Source organism: Ptychodera flava, chromosome 8, assembly GCF_041260155.1.
Source record: "Ptychodera flava strain L36383 chromosome 8, AS_Pfla_20210202, whole genome shotgun sequence".
Classification (NCBI taxonomy): domain Eukaryota; kingdom Metazoa; phylum Hemichordata; class Enteropneusta; family Ptychoderidae; genus Ptychodera; species Ptychodera flava.
In genome coordinates, this window is record NC_091935.1 from 28,679,187 (window position 1) to 28,706,531 (window position 27,345).

The 27,345-nt window shown below is 36.7% G+C and overlaps 2 protein-coding genes across 3 annotated transcripts in view; both read right to left on the reverse strand.

The window, feature by feature from the left end:
- Window positions 1–8,572, reverse strand: part of LOC139138960 (RWD domain-containing protein 3-like) — an 80,874-nt gene extending 72,302 nt beyond the window's left edge. For both annotated transcript variants that reach the window (XR_011553697.1, XM_070707604.1), the window contains exon 1: window positions 8,362–8,572. Coding sequence is in view for 1 of the 2 variants with exons in the window: in XM_070707604.1 (XP_070563705.1) it covers window positions 8,362–8,437 (76 nt within the window). In the remaining variant the exon portion in view is untranslated. The remainder of the gene's footprint in view (window positions 1–8,361) is intronic.
- A 4,481-nt stretch (window positions 8,573–13,053) lies between these two features.
- LOC139138961 (serine/threonine-protein kinase NIM1-like) overlaps window positions 13,054–27,345 on the reverse strand; it is an 82,344-nt gene continuing 68,052 nt past the window's right edge. Inside the window, exon 4 of the mRNA XM_070707606.1 lies at window positions 13,054–17,220. Within this exon, the coding sequence (XP_070563707.1) occupies window positions 16,471–17,220 (750 nt within the window). The 3' untranslated portion in view covers window positions 13,054–16,470. The remainder of the gene's footprint in view (window positions 17,221–27,345) is intronic.

The window sequence follows — 27,345 nt, forward strand, 5'->3', positions numbered from 1 at the left end:
GCCTAGAAAAGCTGTTTTGTAAACAAACTTTCAAAACAAAAACATTGGCGTTTTCTGCTGTGCACGTGACAAGTACAACCAAGAGTGATGACGTCGCACTGGAGTGCACGTTGGAGGGGCGATGTTGTTACGCTGACAGAACTTGACATACTGATGATAATTCATTGTAAACTTTGCGTTTGCCTAACTTTGACAGCATCACAATCTTTCAGAAATATAAGTATATCGATATGATAAAGTACAGCTCTACAAAAGATCGTGTGATTGATTTTTCTCACCCATATACATGTATGTCAGTGCCGCGCCGTGTGCACCTACTGTGTACGTTCGATCGATCGTCCAGACCACGTACACCGATCTGGTTGTGTTCACCGCGTGCCTGACACTCTGACAGCGTTTCCGCAATCCTCTCCCCGTTGCATGTTGTTATATTTTTCATGTTAAAAGGCGAGGTATCTGCACGCTATATTTATTTGAAAGCTTTGCCCACTTCAGTATCATCCACCACTGCAGAAGTTCGGCAACTGTCTTGCCCCTCAGTCTGGTCTTGCATGGCCATGTCAGCGCGTCGATCGACGCGTCGTAAATGAGACCATGCCATGACATGTAATGATGGAGACTGCCGTTTTTCTTTGTTTCCGAAAAATGCATATTTGACCTGAAGGATATAGATTATCAATGAATGCTAACAGATCTAAGTTATTTCCTTGCGGAGGGACAATGGCCGGTTCACATTACAAATCGTGGGGTCCCCACGGCCACGGTGTTGGTAGGTCGGTGTTGCCCGAGGAAACACCGCTGGCTAGCGAAGTTGATCATCACACAGTGGCGACGTTGGTGTTTTCGAGAGAAACTGTAGACAGAGTCTGCCTCCTCGTCGTGGTGCAGTAGTCGCGTGTCACTCATTTTCTGGTTCCATCTTTCGATCTGACCAAACAGTGTTTATTTTGCAGACATTTTTGGCCAATTTCTTCCATTTTTGCAAAGGCCGAATCAGTCAGCAGAGACCCAGGGCGCGGTCAGAGACCTGACCGCTTGCCCGTGGGAAGGCTAGCTAGGCATGTTGACACGATGTTGCAATTTCATAAACCGTTACCATGAATCAAAAACGCATGCGTACATATTCAAATAGTAAAAATGACGTTTCAAATTCTGTGCTTTAATCTCGCAAACAGTACGTACCAAACAGCAATTTATTCGGTAATTAAATCAATTTACTCAAACTACAGTCATTCCCGTGTTCCTGTTAATGGTCGAATCTGCAAATGAAATTGTTGTGGATTTTTCTATAAAGTTAAATCTTTGAAATATGAAGGTCAATTCTGATCCATATTGCAACTTTAATGTTTAACATCAGAATTTCAATATACTGTTATAATAGCAATAAACCGTCCTAGTGACAGGCACACCATTTGGTTATGACAAGTTTACTACGTACATAGGAATATTACACAATTGTGATCACCATTGATACCAGTTGATGGGTATGGTTTACTGTGTCAATATTAGATAGACCATAAAAGAACAGCCTGTGACAGCTTAATTGTGACAAGCTCTATGTCAATAAAGTGGTACTGTCAGTTGTTGAACAACAGTCAAATGCAGAAAAGCCCTTTCAATTGAGAACCATCTCGTATGCAAACAAAAATATCTAGCTTTGTGATATAAATATAATTCTCAGAAACACAGGTGGTGTGCTCACTGAAAGCACAGTAACTTTATATAGCCATTGCAGCCACTTGAAAAATACTACTGGGGTCAGCAAGAAGATGATTTTGATCACACTAGCCACTGGATGGTGCTGCAAATTTTCTCATCAAATACACTGATTGGATGGATGAGGAAAACAGAAAAACCTTCCTCAAAAGGCTGAAATATATTATCCTGAGATGGTTATGTAGGTCCGTAAATTTTTAAATATCACAGGTGAACGGTAGATCTGAAAAACTCTCTGGATTGCATACCGTATATCAATTCTTATTTATGATATACACAGACCCTGAGAGAAATTTCACATAAAATACTGCAAAAGATATATTACGGAAGACTCGCTCATTCTGGTTATACCAACAACTGACAAACATGAAAAGAATTTTGAGAAATAAAGTAACTGAGAACTAGCTTCTGATGCAAAAAAAATATTTTAGACCAAAAGCATTAACACTAGGCCTAAATATTACAATTTAATATGCTATTGTCAACATTTAGGAATGAGAGCTCAAATTTTTTTTTAGAAACAAAAGGTTGACAAAGTAAATATTTTCTTTTTTGTAATTTTCAACAAGCGACCTAGCGGCCGATATAGCTCCGCTGTGTTTATGTACAGAATAACTATTTTTGACACATGTTGATGAAGAAGGTGGAAATCTTTGATAACTCAATGCAGTGGCCAGAAAAAAGTGGCTAAAATAAGCTGCAACAATACAAAATTGAAGATTTCATCATACTTTGAATATATCACATCCGATCATCCCTAAGAACATGTCAACCAAAGCTATCTGATGAGTAGTTTTTTGAGAATAAAATATTCTGACCAAAAATGGCAACAATTGCCCCCAAAAATAAAAATTGCAGATTTCATCATAATTTCAAAATATCACACTTAGTTCATATATAGAAACCTGTATACCAAATTTCAAAGCTGTTAGACCAGTACTTTTTGAGAAACGCATTTTTTGACCAAAAATGGGAAAAATTGCCCCAAAAATTCAAAATTGCAGATGTCATCATTATTTCTATAAATATCATTTAGTTCATCTATGGAAACCTGTATACCAAATTTCAAAGCTATCAGATAAGTAGTTTTGGAAATACACATTTTTTGACCAAAAATGGCAAAAATTGCCCAAAAAATACAAAATTACAGATCTCATCAGAAATTCAATATATATTACTAAGCTTATCTGTAGAAACCTGTATACCAAATTTCAAAGCTATCAGACCAGTACTTTTGAGAAACACATTTTTTGACCAAAAATGGCAAAAATTGCCCCCAAATTACAAAATTGCAGATTTCATCATAATTTCAATAAATATCATTTAGTTCATCTGTAGAAACCTCTATACCAAATTTCAAAGCTATCAGATGAGTAGTTTTGGAAATACACATTTTTTGACCAAAAACTGGCAAAAATTGCCCCAAAAATACAAAATTACAGATTTCATCAGAAATTCAACATATATTACTTAGTTCATCTATAGAAACGTGTATACCAAATTTCAAATCTATCAGACCAGTACTTTTTGAGAAATACATTTTTTGACCAAAAATGGCAAAAATTGCCTTAAAAATGCAAATTTGCATATTTCTGCACAATTTGAACAAATCTGAAATAGATCATCCCTAGGGACATATGTACCAAATATAAAAGCTATCTGACCAGTAGTTTTGAAGAAGAAGATTTTTAAAGATTTTTTACCAAAAATGACAAAAATTGCCTTAAAAATACAAATATGCAAATTTCACCACCATTTGAACAAATCTGATTTAAGTCACCCTAAGCAAACTGCATATCAAATTTCAAAGCAATCGGACAAGCGGTTTCAGAGTAGAAGATTTTTTTACCCAAAAACACCAAAAAATGCCCCAAAAATACAAATATGCAAATTTCACCATGATTTGAACAAACTGAAGTGAGGTCACCCCAAGTGAACTGCATATAAAATTTCAAAGCAATTGGACTGGTGGTTTCAGAGGAGAAGGCAATTGTTGACGGACGACGACGGACGACGGACGACGGACGACGACGACGGACGACGGACGACGACGGATAATCAACCTATTTGATAAGCTCCGCGTCGCTGACAGCAGAGCTAAAAAAATTGTACATGTATGAAAACATTTTTCATGACAATATACTCTTAAGGTGTAGATGTGTTATCGTATGGGAGGATAGCGCTTTAGGAGCGGGTACAATTTTGTAATGAGTGGTTTTGGGAAGTGTGATAGAGCATCGTGAATGCAAGATTACTGACACTGGTGTGCGTGCGTGTGTAGAGGGAGGGGGAGAGTCAGAGACTTTAGAGTTAACATGCAGGAAGGTCAGTAATTTTAATGCACTACGCATTTTCAAAGGCCAACCCCCTACACATACCATGCATTTAACGACAGGGGGAGTGTATATCATAATTCAACTCATACCGAGGGAACAGAGACAGGTTAATCTGTGGCAATGGATTACACCCAAAAGACACCTGAGGGGAAAATTCATTATCTATGCCGCCATATTTTCTCAAGTTCCAGATTTCCAAAGGTTAGAAGGTGAAGCTGTCACCAGTATACAGATACTGCATTCTCCCTCTAATCAATAAAAAAGATTACATATACACACCTACACATAGATATATTTAAATAAGTGCACGTGTATACAGAGGAGCGCAAACAGCGATACACCTACACAACATACAACGCACGCACTCACACACGCATGCACTCTCTTAAAATGGCGGTGGTCAGTTTGTGGAATATCAGTGGTGTCTGCAGTGAAATGTTGAAATTTTGAAAAATAATTAAAACATTGTAATATTTTGGTCTTGAAGTTAATATTTACTTTTAGGGGCACCATCCTGGGGCAGTGGTTAGGGTGCCAGACTCACTATTGGAGGATGGTGAGTTTGAGACTCTGTGAGTCGAGCGGACTCACTGTCAGAGGATGGTGAGTTAGAGACGCAAGCATGGTGTTGTGCCCTTGAGCTAGGCACTTCACTCTCCTCATTGTTTCATTGGATAATGGGTAGTGGATACCTCATCCTGTAATTGGGTATTCACATGTTGGATGATGGATTGAATAAAACAAATAAAAAAAATTCACAAACTCACTGAAGGTAACTGAAAATCATACAAATTGGCAAATTAACAAAATAACGCCAATTTGCATATTAAAAAAATATAATCGCTGCATTTGGACTTTGCATCATAGGTTTGGATGATAGCTCACATGGTTTTCCTTGGAATTTGGAATAAAAAATTCTGCGTAGAAACATAATGTGAGCGCAACTGAATCAAACATATGGAAGATAGGTTCTTAATCTTATCGTAAGCATTTATGAGCACTTAACACCTTCTGACATATCATGCATACATTGGAATTTTGATCAAACTGGGAAAACTTGGATACCAAATCAAATGTTGGAAGCAGACAGAATCTATAGCGGCTTTTCTCCGTAGGTTCCTGATATAATACTGCTGCATCAATAATTTATCAATGTGTGGGAGTGTGTGTGTTCTTATCATGAGCTAAAATAAAAAAACAGGTGCTTTGATTGGGATAATATCTCTGCAACCTTGAGAATACAATAGGATGGAAAAGCCTGTCGACCTTGTCTGCGGTATTGAAAAGCTGGAAAGCCAGGCTCCATGACAAGACTGAGAATCAAAGAAACTGGAACATAGAGGACTCCCACTGTCTCTCAAATGTGATTTCAAGGTCTCAAGTTGGCACCTTCACACGCGCACACACGCACCACAAGCAGCTACTTCACAAAGGAGAGGATGGCTGTACACGCTTACTGTGGTTGTGCTGTAACTGTCTTGTTGATGATGTCGTTTTAAAAATTGAGTTTGAGCCAAAAAAAGAAAAGATATTCTTTCTCATCCTCACAGCCTTCTATCTAGACTGGCTGAATCAGCCCTTTTTTTGTTGCCTTCAAAATAATCTGTGCGCAGTTTAATACAGCAGAAAATATAATTTTCTATACGATCACATATCCACTGTGCAGTTTGAACAATACCTTTTTCTCCCCATTTTAAAAACATTACTGCATTCAAACATTTTTGTTTTGGTGTTTCACAATGTAGGGAGCCGAGTCTTAGTGAACCAAATATAAAATAATGGCATCACAGCATCATTTTTGTGAGATAGCACAGATAAAAACAAACCTATAATTTTTTTTAGGCATTACCAGCCTACACATACGACTTGATTTCTAGCTATGCTGGCTATTTAAAATTCTAATTGTCACGACAGCTTGTGTGACAAGTCACTTTACACTATAACTATTCATGCAGCGACTATATTAATTCTGCGCTTGCGACTTTAAAGAGGGCCTGATTACAATTCCACCTCCACACAAAGAATACTTTTCAAACTATTCAAAATCGTTCCCAAAAACCAACATACATGATTGCTTCTTTAATAGTCATGCTGACTGAAAGTATGACAAGTCTATCAAAATGAAAAAGATGCAATAAAATCCACAATTTTTTTTATCTACATAGGAAATTTTTAAAAATATGTATGATTTAGCAATTCACATAGAATCTGATAATGCTCAAGGTTTAAATTAATATTTCCCATTCATCTGTGAATTTGGAGTCTTCCATTCACATGAAGGACTATTTTATATAATTACTGAATATACACCAAGTATTAAACATGAAAATTCCTACCAGCTATAATTGCAGTTTAGCAAGATGTAACAGAAATGACTTATGACGTGTCATCAAGGTTACTAATTTTTACTACTTTTTTTCCTAAAATTTCACTAGAATGCACTAACTATACTAAAATATGTTTCTAGCACATCTTCCCTAAACAGCTGTTTCAACAACTCTTTGCATCTGTTGGCAACTTTTGAGCTTTGCAATTTTTGCCTCACCGCCCTCCCCTGGGTGTGTAGTTGAGCAATAAAATGGCAATGTGAATATTGAGTAAAACATGTAGTTTATAAACATTTTGTAGACTTTTATCATTTAAACAGTGTGTAGTACTCAGTTTCTGTCCAAAAATTTAGATTCAATCATCTATACTATATTAATGTACCTTACATCTTTTAGTAAACAGGAATTTCTTTTGAAAATATTTTGAGGGGTTTTATTTATTGATACAAGCAGTATTTTGGTTCTTTTTTTTATTTTAAGGAAAAGTTTTATGAAAATATATCTGAATCTGCATGTTATACCTGAATCTGCATGTCTAGTGTGTATTTCTTTGTTCCTAAAATGCAGATAATGATAACACAGTATGACAAGAGATATACATGCCACTGTGTGCCAGGACACTTAACCCTAGTTTAACCCCATTTCCTCTATAAACTAGGCCCACCTACTCTATTTAAACCCATGAAGATGTGAAAGTCTGCTGATGAACGGAGTTTTAATGTTTGAATACTGTCAATACATGTTGCTGTTGACCACCAGGCTGTCCGAGCAACATATGGTCAGACAAAATCTAACTGCAACTGTTGATAGCTATATACCCCTTCACCACAATTAATACCGCTGTCACAATTTATAAGACCATGGCATAACGTATTCACAATTTTTCAATATTTCTAAGATCCCACAACTTAATACAGAGGTTTTAGTATATACACTTGCAGACAATACTTCCTTTCACATTATCCATATTGTATAATACATCTCATATATCAATCATCCAGACTGGAGATTATGACCAATAGTGTACAATTTATTACACGCTGATGAGACCGTCACCCAGTTCCTTTATTTATGCACAGGGCATTTACTACACATACCAATAGTTACCAATTTGCAAGAAATACTGCTCATAATTCCCCGGTAGTTCATCCACATCATTTAATCGATTTGGATCAATAACAACATGATTATTTTCAACCAAACGATGCACTTAACACGATACAAGACTTCCATGATATTAAGTCGAAATACAAGAATATTTACCGGAACTTGGAGTTCAAAATAAGAGTTCGTCTCTGAGACAAATATAAGAAGCAAGTAAATAAATATCTATCTTTCCATCTAGGGACCTGACAAACACCATAATGGTGCGTGGGCGGTTCTTAGTACGTATACTGCTGGTTTCAAAACCTATCTATATTATGCTTTCGACACAGACCGCGACGGATTTGAAAACATAAATAATTCTTATTTTGCAAATGTCGAAAACAAGGCTTTTGTATTTGTACAGGATGTCTTAATTTTGTGTATCGTCTTTTGAAAAAAACGACGGCAATCACCGGATATGGGTGGTGATATGAGAAAAGGCGCGTTTTGCTCTCGTCAAAATGGAAAAAAAAAACTAAAAAGCGACGTAGAAATTCCAGGTAAAAGTGATGGGTGAAGACTGTTCATGTACGGCAAAGGTGCAACGACATTGTGTGGGCGTGCGCGTCAGACAGTGTGTGGGAGGTGATGTACACGAAACACGAAATAAAATACAACTGAACTCATTCAATTATTTTTTTGGAATGAAAATTTCGAGAAAACAAACCGCGAGATATTGGCGTGAACTTCAGAACTGATTGAACCATCTAGAGTATCATCATCGCTAAGAAATGGGGGACGGTAAAGTTACAAAGAGAGCGAACTACGACGGTTTGGAAACTCGGTGTATCACCAACATGAACAGGCGGTCTGACCCGCCCACACTATCAACCTACCTGTCGCATTCTGCAATGTAAACTCGCCCTCAGAGCAGTATATTGCCATCAAGGCTTCTACTTCGGTTCCAGCCATCTTTGTGTCTACGTTTGGCCGGCACAAGTTTGCCAGGATGGGAAATCTATATCACATATTTCGAGAAAGTAGCGCACATTTCGTGCAAGTACTCTAAGTATTATCGTGGGCTCTACGTCATCGCTTCGTGTGGCTCCGCTTTTCTCTAAACGAAAGTTTATTAAATCTCTTACTTGGTGGCGGTATATCTGGTCAAGCGAAGCGGCAACGCAACGCAGTGGTTGCGAAAAGTTGCAAAGGGGCGGCTTGGAACCACTACAAATATCTATCTGAACATCACACATATTCGAGCTGAAACTCTCTGGCAGGCGTGGCCATTCGCTGCAGATAATTATTGTGAAAGAGAAACGTTAGACAAAGTTTAATTTATCACAGAAGCCCAGTATTTAATAATTTCAGCTGTCATACCTCTTAATTAATATCTGAGAATGAACATATTTTCCCTAGTTGTAATTGACTAGTAGGCATTCATGCCCGCAGGAAAAATCTAAAATAGACCAGTCTACCAGCACATTAAACGTGTGGCATGTTACAATTATCGAGGACAAATGCACGAATGAGGGCGATTCCTTTTTTAAGTACAAAGAGACAACAATTTCATCAATAGCCACTATCCTTATGACGTTAATGTTTTTATTGAACAAAAAAGGAAAACAAAAATAATTTTTACACAAATACCTGTAACTATTTGTTCAGTTTGATTTACGATCGCACATCTTTCAGCAGCATCAAAAATCTTAGAATGCTGGAACATGACATGGAACTAATTTGGGATAATTGGATCTTCACATTTTTCAAATTTCTCAAAAGTGTTAGGTGCCCTATAGCTGAATGTTGCAATATTATAAATTACTCATAAAAACAAGTTTATAACTTAAAAAGAAAAGCAGGTGAGCTTACATTTGCAGATTAAACCGACATTACTTCACAATCCAATTATCCCAAATTAGTTCCAATTGTGTTATAATTAAAATTTAGATCAGTCGACTACAAATGTAGGCACTCTTTTTTTATCTCTCCATTCTTAAGTTTCAGAAGTTCGTTTAAACCACGGTTCCTCTATCACTCCAGAGGGACCGTGTTTAAACACAGCTGTTCGGATCTGTTCTTTCCCCACGTGAACAAGTCATCCTGATCAAAAGACGTTGCAGTGGAATTGCGCCCTCTATTGACAAGTTCATCTTTTGGCGCAACGCTTACTGAAAATGAAGCGATATATTTCTGCATCATTCATGAGACAATGCAAGTTGGGCATGCACTTAACACTTCTATACGAGATTATTCTGCAATTCATGGGTAAAATTTTATGAAAGAATTCAAAATCGATGACATTTGAAGAAAATTATTTTTATATAACTGAAGAATAATGAACAGGGTTATATTTGGTGGTGAAAACTAGAAATCATAATAAAATAGAAATTGAAAGATCTGAGTGCCTGCACCTGAGCTTTGACCAAGTATAACAATTATAGTCATATATTTTAAGCACTTTTTTCTCCTTAATTAGCCAAATGAATATAGATTTGCCGATTTAGATCATACTGTGATCACATGATATACTATAACTATGTATATTTTGTCAATTTCCCCATAAAAATGTTGTTCGGGGTTTTTTAATGATCTGGTATCAAAATTCTGATGCCAAAGAAGGGTGTTTAAAGTCTCATCCTTCAGCATCTTGCAAACTGATGAAAATGTTTTTAACCATTCGTGTCAAGACAACTTACAGTAGATCCAATTGGATGGATGCATGAAATATTATGAGAATCAGTTGAAAAGAAATGTAATTTGAAAGAAGAAAGAAAGAAGTGCCATTTTTGAACAGAACAGAGCGATTGACTATGCGCTGATCTGTTTTGGCAGAGTTTCATTGAACCTTTCATCACCTTGTGAGATAAAACCTGGTCTTTTTTGAGCTCATCAAATTCCCAAATTCCCACCATGGTTTGAGCAGGACAGATATATTTGCATGTGATAGTTTATAGTGAATTTTGGGTGACATAGACATTTAGGATTACCAGGATGTGCTACCCTTGGGAGAGAGTTCCTCCCCATAATTAGCTGTTATGGATATTCCCCCCCTCCCCAAAAAAAAAAAAAAAAAAAAAAATCCAACGCATATTCCCCCAACCTAACCAGACCAAACCCTGTCTCCCCCCCCCCCCTCCAAACCTAGCATGATTTTCAGCAATATAGACCATTTCTTCCAGATCTTTGTTTAATAATTACACATATATCGTTTATGTCGTACCTGAAATAAACATGCTTTGCCACTTTTCTGCCATGAAATATAATTCCCTTGTTGTACGCAAGGCTTTGGCGATCAGCATTACATGAACTCCGCCTCTTATCTTGCCACGTTCTACACTGTAATTGCTAATGAATATGCAGCTGGCTGTTCTAAAATAGGGCATAATTCTCTTGGCTAGAAAATGGACACATGCCTTTACACAAAGTTTTATATGATACACTGCCCATCAAAGTGTTCCTATAAGGATCACAAACAAGCAAAAAAATGGGAAAATATACACAGGTACAAAGACATCATTACTTGTCATCTGTCAGGCTTTATTATCGATAAAAGACCAGAGATACAAAATAGCTCTCATGTATTTACAGAGGAATTGATCTCGTAATATTGAAACTAAGTATTTACAGCCATTCAAAATACAATGTAGACGAGCCACTGTACAAATTCAGGAAAAAAGATAATGATAGGTCACATGGAAAGTGTTTATTAAAATTCTATTGACATTTGAATCGGGTGAATTTCACCATGTAGCCCAGGATAAAGACAGGTCCATGAGATAACCAGAAAATGTTGGATTATTTGGAACATGGTAGAAACATTTCAGCTTTGTTCTGTTCACAGCTGCTTCTGCACAGATATTAAGTGAACACTTCAGCATTTTGTTAAATAGAAAAAGGATTTGAGAGATGAGAAAGCAGGTGGCTCTTAACAGAACTTGTCTCAACTCACCCTGATGGTTAAGATGAACAAAAATTTCCCCTCAAGATGTCATGGTTTAACTTTTTGGGGGCTACAACAGGCCTTGGTTGGTGTCTGTAGTCGAATGTTTTTTCAAAGGCAGATATTAAAATAATATTATTCTATATATCAGACATTTATACCTGTTCCCTGACTCATCGTATGTTGACAAAAAATTATGGGGTTAGTCTAAACTTCAGTGTTTAAGGGGTGAAAGAACATTTTGAGGTTGAGATTTCATTAAATATATATATATATCATTGGCCTGAACACAACTGCCATGAAAAGGTTGTGAAACTGTCAAATCCTTTGCATGATCATATTCTACAGTCTTAGGGTGCCTTTTTAGTGAATAAATGAACATAATCCTCCAGGACAATGTTTAATTGCAATATGGCTGTCATGATCATAGATGTCAACAGTCTGGCAAAATTGTAAAAAGAATGCCTCACAGAGGATCTAACTAAACAACTCTGCTATCTTCGCAAACAGTACTGTATCATACAAGCACTTGGACTTGCTTGATGAACGGCAAAAGGCTCATCAAACTAAACTTGTTGAGAATCGCATATGGCACACATAATAATGAAGAAAAAAGTTAATGTTTCATGTTTTTCTTTCTTCACAAATAAACTGTACCTCTGATTTGAACAAAGATAAAAACACAACACTGTCATGAAATGATACAAATGAAGTAGTCCTCACCCATATGTGGAGCATATTGAAATATTCTTTTTTTTCTAAGAATGGGTTGATCCTAGCACTGAATCAGGAATGGGGGTGGAGAGTAGGGTGGAAATGTAGATGCTGCAACATGATGTATCAGGCCATTACTAGAGCTTGGACCTAACCTGTGATTGTCTATCAGATTGGTTCATATTTTTCAAAATTTTCTCAGTGGCAGAGGTTGGTTTTTGAAGAAGTGGAAACAGATGTTTAACCTGTTCACCCCTAATTCCCTGTGAACAGGTCCACTGTCAACAATGGCTACAAAAGGTTTGGGCCAAACCATGGTGGTGAAAGGGTGAAATTTTAGTAAAATGACATTTTCCCATCATTTGGTGTAGTAATCATGATGTGCTTCAAGTTTCCCTTACTTTCGTTTTTTGTACTGTCATCTTTTTTTTGGTTTTTTTGTCATTTTTATTTTTCCAGACAAACTCACCAGATCATGATGGCTTGAAACCTTCTCGTGGTACAAAAATGTTCCTCAAATTCTAACCAATAATAAAATTATGACTATAAACAGCAGATTACATCATTACTGGCTTAACCATTCACCCTTACTGACTGTCTACAGGGTCATAATCACCATGGTAACACTTGGTTTAAGCCAAACTACAGTCACTATTGTAAAATGGTTAAAACCATAAACAAGAGAAATCACAAAGACTGGAATCCTTTAGGCCTTGCCATCTCAGTAAAACATTGTGTGTTTAGAAACTAACCTAATTACAATATGTACAGTTTATATATCTATGGAGTAATACACTTATGTTTTAGCATAACTATAGACCCTCAAGAAAAATGAGGGTCTATGGCATAACCCACTGATACCCAGTCCCCTTGTTTCCGAACAAGTCAGAATTTGTTTTCCATCTTTCAGCTTTATAGGAACATCAGTTGCTGTAAGCTGAAGATTGAACACATTTTGATATACATTGAGTTGGGTTTGTTATGATATCGGTATTTGTTTGTAAACTTTACGAAGGATGAACGAGAGCTTTTGAAAATGTTGAAAATTTAAAACATTGGATATCATCAAGATTTGACACACATCTTGACAGCAGAACTGGCAAATCATCAGGTCTAATTATTTCAGCCTATCCATTCCATTTTTTTCAGTGTACACAAACTTGAATGTACTTTTGAAAACGAAATGTTTATTTTTATATAAAATAACATGAAATATGCTCTTGAAGTGGGCAGGTGTACGAAACAACAACATAACATTTCCTTAAATTTGAAGTTGACCGTCTATAACTACGGCAATTATGAAAATACCACATCGCTATTTAAAGAATAAGTTACATTAGCTCTTTGTTACACAAGCAAGGTATTCTTGCATTACAACAGAAACTCCCTGATGGTTCTGTCCAAGAAATCTGGTTTTGAGGTAGAGGATGAAAAATTTGACACTATTGACAAACTGTGACCTTGTTCCATTCATGAAAGAAGCATTGATCCCATTGATCATACAAAAAAACTGTCACCACTAGAAAAGATAAGACATGCAACCATCTCCTCCGTCAGTTTCTATTCTTTGATCTCCTATTCATTTCGTATCAGCAGCATTAACTCTCAAAATTTGATATATGTTTCCACATGGGTGCCTGGGGGATGCCATTGGGAACACACCTACATTACTTTGAAGCATTTGAACAGATTGTAAAGAAACTGAGATCGTAATTTTGGAAAATGTGCAGCATGACTCAGATTTCTTTCCCTTCAATTCACAGACATACAATTTGAAAAGAATATCATTGCTGGACGTGCGCTCCAGAAGGATTTAAATTTCAGCAGAACTTCATCCATATCTCCACGATTATTAACTATTGAAATATTACTTTTTCGCTGAGAAGCACGACTGGTACTGAATTTTATGTCTGCAAGCAACTGTAGGAGGTCCAAACAGCAGTGCACTGTATCACACTGAACAAAGATGTGATGTTTTCACTTGGTGGTGCGTTGCTGGCTAATCTTGCAATGAATGTAGTTCGTAGAAATCTTCTTTCAAGGACAATTCTCAGTAAAAAACAAAAACCACCAAATAACACATGATGCCAGATTTCTACCTCTGATCAACAAGATATGCATCGCACCAATTACTATAATAATCATTCATATTCAGCCAGTGGCAACTGATTACACGGATAGTTGTCCCGTTGACATAAACCAATACAACAAGATCTCATGTAAGTAGTGCCTCTGCCTTTTTCGCCTGACAAAACAGAAAACTAGACACCATATAGAGTGGATGTAGACACTGTCTTAATACACTGCTCACTTGATCCACAAAAATGATGTAATAAATCAAGTGGCATCCATTGAAGACACACTAAAATGATGGGAAAATGTCATATTTTTTAATTGGCCAAAAAGCGTAATCTTTTTTTTTGGGGGGGGGGAGCCTAGACTTGCTGAAGTCAAACACACCAATTTCTAGCATGGCAAAATTACCAAATGTTCTCATCTGATACACAATGAATATTAAAAGGGAAAATGAAATAGAGAAAATATCTGCAAAAGTTGCAAGAAATCAAATATTTTGGATTATCAAATAATATGTAGCATAATTTCACAGATTTCAAGGCCTGATAAAACACACTTGTAAGTTAAATATTACTATTAAACAGAATAAACCATATCACAGGATAAAAAGAATGCTAAAAAATATGTAAACCTTGGTTTGGTGATGTGATACTGCATTCTGGGATATCCTCTGTTTTACCTTCATAGTATTCACAGAGGACACCTGCACAGCAGCAGCAAACGATACATTTTTTCAACTCAATGATAAACCTATTTGATTAGAATTTACAAATCTTCAACAGTATTTTGAAAGTAAATAGAATCCGACGTCTTTTACGTAACGTAAAAGAGATGCCCTGTGCAAAATCTCTTTCTCAGGAATTAAAATTTTTTAAAAACTTGAACACAATGGATTGCTCGTCTGTGTTAATTCTCTGACCCTGTTTTTACAGAATTGTAGTTCTGCTACTTCTTGTGTCTTCTGTACTGGTGTGCATTCAGAAATCACAAGAAGTCGTGGTACGACTTCACTGCATGTGTGCTGTCAAATAAATAAAATGTGCTGATTGGCTGGCATATTCTACGCATTGATTGATGGATGGATGGATGGATGGATGGATGGATGGATGGATGGATGGACACAAAATGACTGCGTCAAATATTTCAACATTCAGTGTAGACTGAAAGAGCCATCGCTCAAGGACGCTCCCTACGATAGAGGGGGAGCGTAGGTAGCGCCCTCAAGCGACGGATCTTCCAGTCTACATTCAGTGCTTCAAACATTAACATGCTATACCAGCTCTGAGCCAGTGAGCATCTGAGTTGTGTTACAATTCTCTGTTCACTGAAATAAAATTGTGTTGGCTTTTGTTTATTTTGTAAATGCTGGATGATGCAACAACAGTGCTCTGGTATCAGTGCCGATGAAAAAGCAGAAAGTTTTCATATTAAATTATCAAGCTTGCATCTTGCTGCAGCGCCATGAACGAGAAAAACACTACACAGGGCTGCGCAATAACATAATCATTCACAAGCCCAAGACACAGCGCAGCCTCAGATTGCCAACTATGCAATGTTTAACTCATTCTTTTTCTTTTGATTGTCTTACTTTGTTTGGTTTAATCTACAACTCACGGCATTATGTCGTACAAATTGATGAGAAAGAAAAACCCAAAAAAATGTACCAAAGGAACAACAAATCCCAATGCAAACTTTTGAATACATGGCTCGGACATACACCTCAAACAAACGTAGTGTATAATTGATCGTCACGTAATATTGCTTGCTACTACAAAATTTGTAACATTTGGCTTATTAATCTTGATGAAATTACTTTAAATTTGAGCAGCCTAAATTTTCTTGGTATGGCTTTCTGGTGGATGTATATTTGAAACCATTTCCGTAGTCTATTTACCTGATCTATTAAAAGTTTGCAATTTCAGTCACACAAGGTATCATGGATGGATGAACGGACATGAAATATTTTCCTCTCTGATAAGAAACATTTTTTAAATGGACTCACTGCTGACTCAAAAGCAAGCACTCAAACCTGACTAGGCATGGTAGCTAATGAATATGTAAATTAAAAGTTCAAAGGTCATACACAAAGCATTATGTTTTCTGATACTTCACTTTGGCATTGACGTAAAACATATGCACAAGATTTTTTTTCACATTTATGCACAATAAAAATGAGATCAAGGCTTAGATTTGACTTGATCATGCTATCTATATTCTGAAAATCTTGGGAAAAATCTAGGAAGGTGATGTTATTTTTGTTCACAAAAATGCTCTATAAAATAGAGCAAAACTTTGATGCTTTGGTATTGCCCCTGTGTCCTGTACCATCTTTGCTGTGTTTCTTGCCTCCGCGCTTGTCATCTTTGATGAGCGTGGGCGGTGGCGGCGGCGGCTCCAAATTCTTTTTCTGAATACGATGTAGGACAATACGATATGTTCCCGTTATGCTGTTCCGCGAGTCCTTTTCTCTCGTCTGCTCAAAGTGCTCGTCACTGATTCCCAAGTCTTTCAGTGCACTCTGAACTTCCAGTTCGTCGGCACTCGACGACTTGTCAAAGTGGGGCGTGAGTTTGTATTGGAAATGGGGTCGTGGGAACTCCTGTCCCTCTAACCACGGGGCTTTCTTGATTTGTGCGAGGGACAACCTGTCCGAAGGTACTGGCCGAAGGATACTCTTGATAAGTGACTGACAATCTTCAGATACATATGAAGGTATAGTGTAAGATCCATCTAGAATGCATTTCTTGAGTTTTGCTACAGTCTCAGCACGAAACGGCATGAGTCCAGTCACCATAAAGTAGAGAAGTATTCCCATGGCCCATATATCAACCCAATGGCCAATGTAATTTTCATCTTTGAAGAGTTCAGGAGCTGCATACGGAGGCGATCCACAAAAAGTGTTCAAACTCTCTCCCGGCTTGCAGAGGGTACTGAATCCAAAGTCCCCTATTTTCACAAGTCCATTTGAAGAATAAAAAACATTTTCTGCCTTCAGATCTCGATGTATAATGTGTTTGGTGTGCTGTAAGGAAAAATAAAATAATTTAGATAACAATGGAATGGCCGTGATATCAAATCTTTGCTGTTTTCCCCTGAACAAATTACTTTCAGCTGCTCTGCACCGGGCAGGGATGCCCATTGAACATAGAGGCTTAGTTGATAGATTGCTGTCTATTCTGCAATGGAACCCTCTACAGTCCAAACATGCAACTTCTTTTGTCTTTCCAAAGAGAACATCCTGCTCGTGTTATCTGACGACTGACTAATTAGCTGAACAACCAAAACACAGCTTTTAAAGCTGTCAGTATCAGATGAAACGATATTCCGTAGAAAGAAATCAAGTGTGAGTCTAGAAACTTTGTGAGACTTCATCATAGGTATGACAATGCCAATTGTAAATAAAAAACATTAAACTGAAACAAATTCCAAAATAACTTTGCAAAATTTAAAAAGACTGTAACTTTGTGCCAGTTCACAATTACAGTGAATACATGGTGCTAAGTCACATGTTCTTGTTTTCTATATTGTCCTTCTTCCTACACAACCTAACCATTATTATTAAGCATACAAATACTTGCATAGTGGTGCATACATACCACACATGCATACCACTGTCGTGAGCCGAAGTGTTACTTCCGCTCCACTATGCTATGAAATGCCTTCAGCTGTTGCCATGAAAAGAAACAAGGTTTATGACAATGACGCACACAGTCATTCATTAAAATCCAGCGACACACATCATACACTGGGAAAATTTCCTCACAGAGTTACATTCTTCATCTACGGCAATTTACCAGACCATACGGTGAATTGCGTGTAACTTTATCATCATTCAATTTTAACAGCACAATGATATAATGACGTAAGCTTACAAGAAATCACGGTATGAATTTTACGCTGTGTGATCAGTATCATGCAATAGGTAAAGGTCATTGGCCTTTATGTGGTGGAGTCAACTCACAACTGACATCATTCAATTATCTAGATTAGAGAAAGGCTTGACAGTTTAGGTGAGCACGGCACAGATTCAGAAACACGGGATACCAGCATTGGAAGTGCTTGGGAATACAACACCAAGGTGAAGAGTGTTTGTGAATGTAAAGGGGTCTAGGAAAGTATACTCCATGTTTGAAGTGCCACAATTGAGCAAGAGGAATTTTTCAGTGTTGGATGGGGAGAGAAAACCAGACTTTCACAGGAAGACACAGTGGTCACACAACTATAAAAGCATGGGTACTTGGACAGTTATGCAAAGCATTGTGGGAGCTTAAAGAAGGGGAACCTCAGAATAAGGTATATCGGGACTCAAGTATAAAAGCAACGAGAGTGGATTTGGACGAAAACAACCAAATAGGATAAAATCAATTATGAAAGAATGCTGTAATGGATTGCTATGGGGAACGATTACAATGAAACTGAAGAAATAGGATAATGCAATGGAATTGATTTTCAAATATGCAAGTTGGAAAAGATCACAAGTTGATTTACTTAGAGTCTTTTACATGTACATTCATGTTACCGGTATATTGCTTGTCTGTTTATTTATTCATAAACTCCCTCCCCAGGCTCTACAGTATATCAATGGATGGGAACTCAATAAAGATGTTCTGCATGGCCAAGATGTAAAATATTGTGCAAGTTTAAGAAGTGTGAGAAGGTTTCACAAACATGATGAGAAAACTGAATTATTTGAAGTCAAACTGAAGGAAGGTGTATATGTTGGTACTGACACATCATTTATTATTTAAAATGTTTTTTTTGTATGATCCATGAGCTGTCATTATGTAAGTTTTTGAGAGAGTAGAATTTTCTGTGGAGTGACTGCATCCATCTCCATGGAAACAGGATGATGCGAAGAAAGTATGAATGTGAAAATATCTCTGAATGCAAAACAAAAACAGGTATAGATACTAATATATCACAATGTGAGAAATTACACATTGATGACTGAAATAGATGCAAAATCAACATAAAAGACACCTTTGTGAAAGTACAGGGGTATATGAATTTTGAAAGCGTTACGAGATATCATGAATTAGTTGGAATCAACTGATGTACATATCAGTTACTGGTGATATGCTCATGCATACAACTGAAATTCAACGACTGCATGCTATCAGTGGAATGATGATACAGAATGCAGTATGAGACTAATTCAATCATCTCTAATTCAATTTTAAACCACAAAGACCACGATTTGTGGGGAAATTTGAGAGTTGTTGCAGAATTTGCCCAGATTCTCATGGAGGGTCATGCATTCACCGTGGCTTTGACAGGCACGTCAATACAATGTAAACAATACAGCTTTGTTGCTAGGTAACAAACACATGCCTGCACGACAGATGTATTGCACTCACAAGAATAAAGAAAAGTGAATGATAGAATCAAGAACTACTTCAACGGGCAGAAAAACGCGGCATTGAGTTATGACTACAGCATATATTTACTAGCTTCTTATCTGGATTAATCATAGATCTGCCTTCCTTAAATCCAGATCACACATGTCAAAAATATTTGACTTTTTAAGTAAATTCAGTACACTGTCACTGACCTTTGTTATACACACAGTTACAATGTAAAAGTTGCAGATTTTTGGTGTTTGTCGATAATACTACAATGCTAGCTTGAACAAGAATGTTTAGTCAAGATATCCCTTCCATCATTACAATTTGAAACAACCTGGCCTGCTGGGCCTGCTGACACTGTTGTTTGGTTGTTGAAAAGTTGGACACTGCACTAAAAAATAGGGGGCACCATTTTACAAGTGGTATAGCCACAAACTGATGACATCAAATTGCCGTACACAATACACAGTGCCATAATTACAAGGCGTCTGTGTTTTGTGTACGGCGATTTGACATCATCAGTTTGTGGCTATACCACTTGTAAAATGATGCCAAATAGGGATGAAAGGTGTTGGGTTTCAAAAGATTTTCAAGATCAAAGCCAATAACATTTGAGACTGAGTAATTTAGTTTGGCCATGAAGAGCCTTCTTTGAGTTTGCCTATGGACAGATTGTTCTAACTTTGCCACCTTGGACATGACAGTCACGGACTGATCAGGTCGTTTTCCGACAGGGCTGTATGAAATGCAAAAGGCTATAAGAAAGGACCTTTCAGCAATAATTTATATCTAATGTCAAAAGAGACTCCAAAAAAAAGAGCTAAATTTACAAACATCGTCATTCTTCAAAAACAGACTTAAGGGGGAAAATGTCACAAGATTTATTATTTATGATACTGACTCAGCATATTCAAGTTAGACGCTGGTTGTCATGGAAATAGATGATAAATCTACTTAGAAAGGCGACAGTCCGACATTAGAACGGCAAATGCAGCATACAATTAACACTACCTGTTACAGTTTGCGTGGATTGAAATCCACTAATTATAAGTATTACGCAGTAATCTTGCAACTCTGTCAAAACAAGAGGGAGATGTTTAAAATTATCAACGGAGTTAATAGTTTGTGTTCATGAAATCATTTCAACAACTCTACTCTGTCAGTTTAACAAGGTAATTGACGTAATATACGGCAAAAAACCTGTCAATAGACCAACAAAAAAGTTCATATTCAATAGCATGGTCATGGTCAAGGGTCAATTGCCTTTTCTAGGTCAATGCATGAATCTAGGGTGATATGTAAAGGAACAAATTGGGACTGAACCTGAAATATCTGAAATTCACTGAATGTGAGCAATGATGTACGATTAATCTTGTCAGCTCTACTTCAAGGGTACTTGTTGTCACTGATTTGTTTTTGAATTTTCGATAAAAATCTGATATTGTGGTGAGAAATTAAAACAGGGTTCCTGACTGAGAATAATTAACACTTGCTTGATTATTATCAGTTCTGTGAGAGGCTTTGAAATCATTTTTTCTGTGGTGGAGAAAGTGCAAGAGTGTTGCCTGATGTTTATCACAAAATGTGGAGTGTATCAACCCTGCCCGCAGAGGTCTACGGTAAGTTTGCAATGGGAAAACAATAGGGTTCTACCAAAATACTGTGGCATTTGGGATATTCAAAGACAAAGCATTTAGCATAGCAGTATATGCAAGACTACCAAGTCAGCGATTCCTGCCGAAACTTGCCTATCGTGTTCTTGTTTTGTACAACTCAGTGAAGACGGCATTTGCATATACTGCGGTCATCCAGGTTAAAGCGTTTCACATCAAAGTTACACTAGTGCATAATAACTTGCTGAAACGACTTTACGAAATCACTGCTTTGAACCAGGTCTATTGCTGTTGTTGCTAAAACTGAACACACAAACCTGTATGTAGTCATCAGACACAACACAATGGTTTTCCATGCATTAAAGCAACTGATAGTATTTGCCATGGCAACTCCTATATTTGCCTGGAAAGTGAAAGTTTGCAACAGAACCACACAGCTTCATTCCTTCATCAGATTTAATACAGTCTCATTTGATTTGATTTGGATGGCATGACAACAAGCCCCAACATACATTGAAACAGATCGGGTATATGTACGTGAAAGGATTGATTGAGAAGATTTCTCGTTTTTCCGAAGTACATTAAAACCTGGTAATGCATTACACTGATCTTCTATCAATAGATCTCCTGAACACCCCGACTGTCTCTCATTTTAGATGACAGCGTGAACTCATCCCGGGATGAGTATTAATCACACAATGCCTGGATAAACTTATCCAATAACAGTAAATACACAGGTTTTCAAAGGTTCTACGTGACAGGACTGAATAAACGACCACTGATTCAAATTTACAACGATGATACATTTAAATCCTCAAGACTAATGAATTTGTTCCATGCTGTGGGAAGAAGGAATCGGCGACTGCCAGACAAAGTACTGAAGAAAGTATAATCACCAATGCATCTGATACACAAAATTCTTCTCCTCATTTGCAGTAATATCTTTGGGCTATGAATAACCTTTGACCCCTCAGTAATATCCCTTCCCCACACGATGAACATCCATTTCTAAATGACATGCTTACAAGCACCATTAGAATATAAACATGTCAATCATTCTGGTAGACGAGTGCATATGAAATCCAGCCACGTTATTCATAAATAATAGACTTGATATCCATCCAATGATTGACAGCTCTTCAAAAATGTTCATCAGATCAAGAAACAACAAATTTCAAACAGTAAGAAAAATTTCAAGCTTTTATTTACATGTTATGTGTGTGTGTGTGTGTGTGTGTGTGTGTGTGTGTGTGTGTGTGTGTGTGTGTGTGTGTGTGTGTGTGTATATATATATATATATATATATATATATATATATATATATATATGTAAACTTGAATTTCGAAGCTATTCAAAGCATGATGAGATGAGCAATGAAACAGGTATACTTGACATGTACAATAAATTATTGTTCTCACTGTCATGACAACTGTTGCCATGGTACCAATCTTATCATTATGATCCTAAATACTACTGTTTTATGATTTTTAAATTAAAAAAAAATAATAATGTGAACTATGCAACTTGATATATCCTGTATTCTATGGCAAAATGATTTGGTATTAAAAATTGATAACAAGTAGAATCTCAGAGTTTCATGCTACATGTGTCCTGTGACAGCAATGAATGATGCTGGAGTTAACCTCCAGGCATACAAACTATCCACTGACATTTCTGACGTTTCATCAGAGACAAAGAGATCAAACTGGCGACATCATTCAAGGCGGTTTTGGCAACACATGTACAGACCTTGGGATATCAGAGCTGAACCGTTTTGTTGTTGTTGGAGTGGCCCTCGTGGACATCGTTAACTATGGCTGTGCATTGCACTAGAAAATGTAATTACTACAACTGACTCAAAACGTGCATTCAGGCACAGCTCAGTGCCACTAACAAGCATGAAAGTGATATGCAGTCACTGACGTATAAGATAACAATTGTTCAATTTCATCGCACAAGTCTCTAATCAGTCGTAAGAAGGAAGGTATTTTAGACATCACGACATACGACTTTGGGTTCGTTTAGCTTGAATGTGCTTTTTTCTTCATTCCAAAATGGCCTCAATGTCTGTTCATGCAATATTGTTTTACAAAATATTGAAAAGGCCAACTAGGACAACAGTGAATTCAAAGCCTCTACACAAAATCAAATATAATATCATAAACAACAGATAATATACATGTTCAGGAAGCTATGAATATGAACAGAACAGCAATTTTCCACTGCAGCAGAGCCATGAGACATGTTACAATAATTATGTGAATGACCTCATTAAGCGGGTTGACTCTTCGGAATCCCGTCCGTTGGCCAAAAAAGCAACACACGGTTATTTATCTCTATTGAAAGATACACTCTACAGCGTAAAGTATTTTAGTCACTGCTGAGCAACATATAATAAAATCCCCTTAACATAATGATAGGGATACTTTCGTTTCATATGACATGTCATTTGTGCTACACTTCTAATTTGAAACATGATATAAAATAGGTAGTCAAATATCATAAGCTCTGCTTATTGGCAGAGATGTTAGTTACTAAAATGTTGTACTCCCTGGTATACAACGTATAATAGTGCTTTACTGCCTCTCTCTCTTTATTTTTTGTGCATGGATATACAATCGAACAAAAGCCATCAATAACAATATTAATAATTACATGGTCATAGAGTTTTATGTCTGATATTTACACATGCAGTGTGAGGGCAGTATTCAGATTAACCCTTTGAGTGCTGTAATTTTCTCCTGCCAAAATTTTAGTGCAAAATTTTACCAATTTTTATGAATTTTTCTATAATTTTTCGATAATTTTGGACCAAATGGACATCATATTTCATTAGCTACAGTTTTTTCTCAAAATTTTGGCAAAAATCTGAGAAAAATTGACAGGGTTTTTTTATGTGAGAGACAAAAATAGACTTTGGCGCTCAAAGGGTTAAGCATCCACACACTGCAGACAGCCATGAAGTAAATCATTTCTGTAATTGTGAAAAACGACCATGTAATGCTCAAAGATGGCAAATTTGTCCCTTGAAATTCTATAACTATGAATAAGTTTTCATTTTTCTTACCACCAAAGGAAAAATGGTTCAAACCTGATTTTGAAATCATTATTTATTTTTCTTTTCATCGGAGGTGATTCATGGGTATTAATAAGGGCTTTTGTAAGATTTCACTGTCAGCAATAGCTGCAACCATGAACATCTTTTCATCCTTGGCAAGACACGTCACTCTGACAGCGATTTCATTGTGATAGTATCAAGACTCTCTTCAAGCCCCTTATTTTGCTACACAGCTACTACTCTAGCTGCCAACAACACTGACATGACCTCAAAGATGTCGTTGGGTCAGCCCAAAGCCAAATGTGAAGCAAAAAAAAAACAAAGCAAGCTACACAAACACCTTGTGCCAGGGAATACAAGTACTGAGTCAAGGGGGGGGGAGGGTAACACTCTGGCTAGTGTAGGGCTACGACAAACTCTGTACGCCTAACCTTGAAAATGATATTATGAAAGACAGCCTGCCCACTTTTAATAACCACAAAGGCAAAATGACCTTTGACTTCGTCATTGGAAATCTCTGATCTGGAGACATACCAGCTAGTTGATATTCAATAAAATTACCATAGATACTCAACTGAACCATATTACCTATTACCTATACTTTCTAGAAAACTTAGTTCAGGGAAAATTGTGACAACTAGATTTCTTATCTGAAAACTCTTGATCCCTTTTTACATATCAAGATAATTTTCCTTTCCATCTTTATGTATGAAATTCTTTCCAGCAGATACATATTTATTTTATGTTAAAAAAAACAAGAAATAAAATGTCATGGATCTGCTTATGTACTTCTTTGAATAATGATCTTACATTGGAAATGCACCATTCCAAATTGTGGAATCACTCAGCGGTGTAGAAGTCAAATTTAATCAATTTCAATAAAGCTCCCACATTTGTTCAGGCAAAAATTATCAAAGATCTGACCCTTTTGATGAATAAATTTTAATTATGTTTGCAGCTGCTATCTATGTCACACTAACAATGGCAGATACGCAACACAAAAACTAATTATCAAATACGAGACCCTTTCAACAAGGAAACGTCATTTAATATGCAGTCGCTATCTCTGGCACACTTACCATGGGGGATATGCAACACAAAAACTAATTATGAAAATGTGACCACTGACACATGGTAAGGGACCTCTCTGAATGCAGTGAAAAACAGACAGAAAAATAAAGCATGACTCAAAAAAGAAATTGATCATTTTATTACATATTGTGCCCTAAAGCATGAACAGCTTCGGGAATAACTTGTGACGAATCCCTCAGTACACCTAATATTTCCCAATTTCCTGAGTTATTCTTGGGTTCTTGTTTGTCCTTGAATGACTCAGGTATTGCCACCGAGTGAGTATTCATTATCTTGATGTGTGATTTCCAAAAATAGCCAGTCACTCAATACTTTTATGGATTCTTGTCTCGTGTCAGACTTTAGGAAATGTCACTGGAAACGTCAACGATTGCAAGATAAGATTTGGCTCTTCCGCACACTTAAGGTACCGTAGTTTGCACAACGAAAATAAAAAGACTAAACTTTTGCTCAAATTTCCTGCAAGCAAACTTTCAACTGTTCTCTTTCAAAATTACGAATAAAAATTGGGGGTGAGGGTGGGGGGTCAACGTCCAATTCTGGTACTACAGAAATAAACTAACCAATATTTACTGATATTTGAAATTCAAAATGGTTGCCATCTGACATGTTATCTCTATCAGGGAAAAAAATTCCAAATTTTCAAAAGACTAAGATGGTGAAAACATAAAAAACGATAAAAAATACGCCCCGACAAGCGGTAGACCAAAACAGAATTGTAAAAGTTTGATAGTCTAAATATCTTCCCCAAGGCCCATTATTTCTTAACTTTCTAGCAAATTCACAGGTGAACAGTTAAGTTTTGGGTAATCCAATATCACGGTACCTATGATAAGAAACATAATTCTTCCATAATGTCTCATTCAACTATGTGAAAAAAAATAACCACCAAATGCTATCACATAATCTTTGTATCTTCTTGTAATTTTTGTGTATATTTCTTGTCAGTGTTGTACTTGAGGACAAGATAGCCCTTTTAGATTAAAGTGCTGGATTTGCATGTCTTGCCTTGTTCACGAGGCATCGTCAGTTGGGAATGAAGAGAAGACATGCAATGGTCAAAGCATATCACGGGAAAGCAGAAGTGTGAAAAGGAAATACAATGAGGTGATAGTGATAATAGGAGTGCATGGTTTGGAATTGATTGGAATGTGGAGGAAAGAAAATATATTTATAAATATATATATATGTGTAGCCTATAAAGTTTGGAAATCTTCATGGTGTAAAACAGAGCTCAATACCTGTATGGCAGAGTAATTTACGGTAATAATTGATAACAAGATAACTCTCCAAATGTGTCTTCTGTAGCGATCATCGGACAGAGGACACATGTACAATGAAACTCTGAATTTCTACTTTTCTACTTGTTATCAATTTGTAATATATATATATATATATATATATATATATATATATATATATATATATATATATATATATATATATATATACATATGTTTGTTGTTCATTAATGTAGAAAACAAGAGGAACGGATGACTTTTTCCACTACAGCTCTACAGACTACCTGATTTGCATTCAGCATACATTGTGTCTATTTTTGATAATTTACACGGAATTATGATATAGCATTACAACCTCATCAAGACAAAAGCGCCAACATTTAAAATGATCCACAACATTTCCATTTAAAAAAATCATTCAAATTGTGCTGTATGCCTCAATTATGATTTTACTGTGTTTGTAGAGACAGGATATAAATCCAACATGTGATGTTTTGCTTCTGATCAATCAGCAATCTTCGCTGACTAGAAGACATATTCTAAATAATTATTCATGTACGGTTCAATGGGTACCTTAATGACTGTGATCACAACACTGACTTGGCCTGCAGGGGAAGTATCATGCTCTACAACCACAAACCCCAACATGTCCAAGCAATTCATGGAAATTCTTCTTTCTTACACCCAGTGCTAAGACCAAACCGTTACACACAAAATATATCAATGAAGTTTGAAATGGCAAATTACATGTTGGCAAATGGCTCAGACAGCTATTCACTACGTGTCTGGCTGCAAGGT